Below are 3373 nucleotides of genomic sequence, written 5' to 3' on the forward strand. Positions count from 1 at the left end.
CTGACCCCACAAAAGTGGGTATTAATCCTCTGTAAGCTATGGGCAAGGCTCGGTCATTAGAATTCATAGCAAAGCCTCCATTTATTTTTTCTTTCCTGTCTACCTATGTCAGATGTTTCTTACAGAGACACCCTGAAAGATTTTTAAACCAGGAATCTAAGATAGCCATCTGTAGAGAGAAAGAAATTGCTTACCTGAAATTTGTTCTCTGCAATTCCAGTCCCAGCAGATTCCCCACCTGCTACTTCCCACAGCTTTCTCATCCTGGCAAAGCCAGACATCAATTTATTGCAAAGCTGTAACCAGGATTAATTTGGTATTGTTACAGGATTGTTCTCACCTCCTGCTTAAATGGAATTAGCTGCTGGAGTAAGTTGTAGGGGAATACATTGGGCTTGCGTGGGAGCAGCTCCAAACCTAGAAGATTTAACTGACTGCATTGCCTAAACACCTGCTTTCTAAACTGCTTACAGTTGAGCACCTTCTTTTCCCTACCTGTCTCTCAAGGGCTCTGTGCTTGGACTTCGAACCAGAAGAACGAAGAGATGAGCGTGTTAGTATTTAGTCTATCTGTAGGTGCTCACTTCTTCCCTTGCTCCACTGCTGAGGATTGTGCCTTCCTGTCTGTTAACATTTGATGACTTACTGAAGCCAACTTTTTCCAAGAGAGGCGTTTAAATATGAGTTGTTCAGTTCAGGGGTTTTGTGGACTACACAGCTGAGATGTGAGAGCTGCTGGCTACTTCACACTTTTGATAATGTCTGCTGAGCTATCATGGAAAAGACACTAAAGAAAGTCCATTTAAGGAGCAGGTTGGGAGTACATAATATCAGGCACGGGTTACAGCTCCATTGACCTGCCTCTGCGAACAACCAAGAATGTTGCATAGGTGAGAGACATGGAGAGACCAAGTACAGAGAGAAGAAAGGGTTTTGTGAGAGAAAGCAAGAGTGCTCTGTCTCTTTGCTGTGCGTAAATCAAGTTTGTTAGGTTTCATGCTTTTCTTTTGATATGCTTTAAACCTGTACATACACAGATTTGCTCACGTGCTGATGCCCCTTATCAGGAGAGCTTTAACTGGAGACTCCCCGCTCTGGACTAGGCCAGGCAGCTGGCTATGATGAGAGCTAGCAGCACAGCTATATTATGGTTAGGGGACAACCTTGGTGGACAGAGTCACAGCAGAGTTAGGCTCTTGATGTCTGAGGGAAGCTCTGCCTGTGTCCTTCCTTCACAGAAACCCAGATATGATAATGCAGGTGAGAACACAGATTCATACCATCATGCTCGGGCTGTTTTCCAATAACCCCCATGCTGCAGCTGTCTCCTGAATGGATTGGTATGGCAAGAACAGATTGATGCCTGAGTGTCTGTTTTCAAGGAAATGAGGCATTTGGAAGTTCAAGCAAACTAAAAGCTGTGTTGCTGTCTTCTGTGTATGTATTTTTCTATGCGAAATGGGTTTGACTGCATTTATAAATGCAATTTCCCTAATGAGTAAACGTTTTGTCTTGGAAAAAAAAAGTAGCATTCCTGTAGGATAAAGCTTTTTCACCTCATGTCTTCTCCCAGAACTAGGGCAGACATATTAGTATTCTGTAATAAGAAAGTTTGTCTGGTTTAGTATTTTGGAATTTCAGAGTAGTGGAGAATTAATTTCTCCCCTTTGCCACTGACACTGTTGATGTATTGCTAGCAATTAAGACCTTTATTTTGTTCCATGATGTTCCATTTTGTGTCTATAAGCAGTCAGAGGACATTGTAATTAAGTAAGTTAAATTAAATCCAAGATAGATATTTTAAGCTGCTACATTATAGTTTTCTATTTGTCTGTGGTGACCATGGAGGAAATAATGAAATATTTAAAGACCCCAATGAAAGCAGAATAATATGAACCTCAGGAAAATACTCTTTCAGGATGAAGAATAAAATATTCATTAGTGGGAGAGAAGCAGAAAGGCTCACAGAAAATGGCATGGGCCTGTGACCCAGAAGAGCTCTCACTGCAGAATTTAAAAATTGTGTAACCATCTCCCACTGGTAATTGGTTTTGGCTCTTACTATTATTATTCCCACCTGTGGTAACTAATACCTCTTCCTTTCTGAAATTATGCTTGTCATTACAGCAGCAACTCAAACTGTTAGCTATAATTTCCCCATCCCTGCATCTGTACTGTGCAAACACAGGAGACAACTCACCCTGCATGGGTGGAGTGGCACAGGATCACACAGGGAGTCCCAAGCCATGGCTCAGAAGTGAAATCAGAGGTCACGTCTGTTCTCCCCTGGACATAGATCATTAGACTTGCAACCAGAATGACAAAGTCATTAAAAAGGCCACCTATCTTCCCGGAGGGACTCTCACAAACACATTGCAAAAGTCCATTTTGCATACACAATACCTGAAGGACTTTATAATTACAAGATTTTACTGATTTAGTTTGCTTCCTTCACACAAGATGTTACAGATTTCACAGAGTTTTTGCTGTCTTTCACAGCAAACAATGTTAACAATAGGAATCACAGCAGGCTCAGATTTCAGGCAACACGTCTGAAGATCAATTCACCGGGAAAAATGCTGGATGCGTTCTCTGGAGTTAGCTCATTTGATGACTGACAAGAAACCTATGGGGCACGATCTGCCATGTGCAGGTTCAAGCTCTCTCACGATGTGCCGGAGCAATTGTACACCAGAGCACAAGGAAATGACAGCAATTAATAGTAGCATTCAGATTTTGAACTGCGCAATTTAATTGATTTACTTTTGAATAAAGGCCTACTTTATTATGTGGCAGAACTCTTCAAAGGAGTATTAAAATGGCTTTCAAATAAAAAAAAACCACCAACAACCAAGGCTGTTTATTTAGACTTAAACAGTAGAGATGGGGGTGGAGAATGTGCTAAAAACAGCTGTTAGTCTGTCATATAGGGTATTTTTTCAGCAAAATCTAAACATTTGCCCACGAAATATTTTAACTGTGTCTCTCTCCATGCTATCTGAGAAATAACTGAAAAACATGCAGTGGATTTTTTGCCCTCTGCTCAATTACAAAGATCTTGGATTTTTTGCTAAAGATAGGACTAAGAACCATTTTGTGAAGTGAGATTTCACACCTCTGCTGCTTTATAAACTAAGTGGGCATTGAACACCTCTATTCTGAAGACGTATCCAAAGAAAGGTCATTCTTGGGAAGAAGTCAGACCCCAAAAAACATTTGAAAGCAGACAGCTGGAGAACACAAAAGGCAGGCAGTCTTTCTAAAGGACCTTACAAACTAATAATAGTCACACAATGTTTCAAAAACTTTTAAAATGCACAAAAGTTCACTTTATTTCTGTTCTGATCACTCTCTTACAGGTCCGTGTCATCCT

At 40.8% G+C, this 3373-nt stretch overlaps 1 protein-coding gene across 1 annotated transcript in view; it reads left to right on the plus strand.

Moving 5' to 3' along the window:
- Positions 1-3373, plus strand: part of LOC104626036 (neuronal acetylcholine receptor subunit alpha-7-like) — a 34557-nt gene that overhangs the window by 30457 nt on the left and 727 nt on the right. The window contains exon 10 of the mRNA XM_010293848.1: positions 508-528. Coding sequence (XP_010292150.1) covers positions 508-528 — 21 coding nt within the window. The remainder of the gene's footprint in view (positions 1-507; positions 529-3373) is intronic.

The sequence above is a fragment of the Phaethon lepturus genome, unplaced genomic scaffold (genome assembly GCF_000687285.1).
Source record: "Phaethon lepturus isolate BGI_N335 unplaced genomic scaffold, ASM68728v1 scaffold4389, whole genome shotgun sequence".
Classification (NCBI taxonomy): domain Eukaryota; kingdom Metazoa; phylum Chordata; class Aves; order Phaethontiformes; family Phaethontidae; genus Phaethon; species Phaethon lepturus.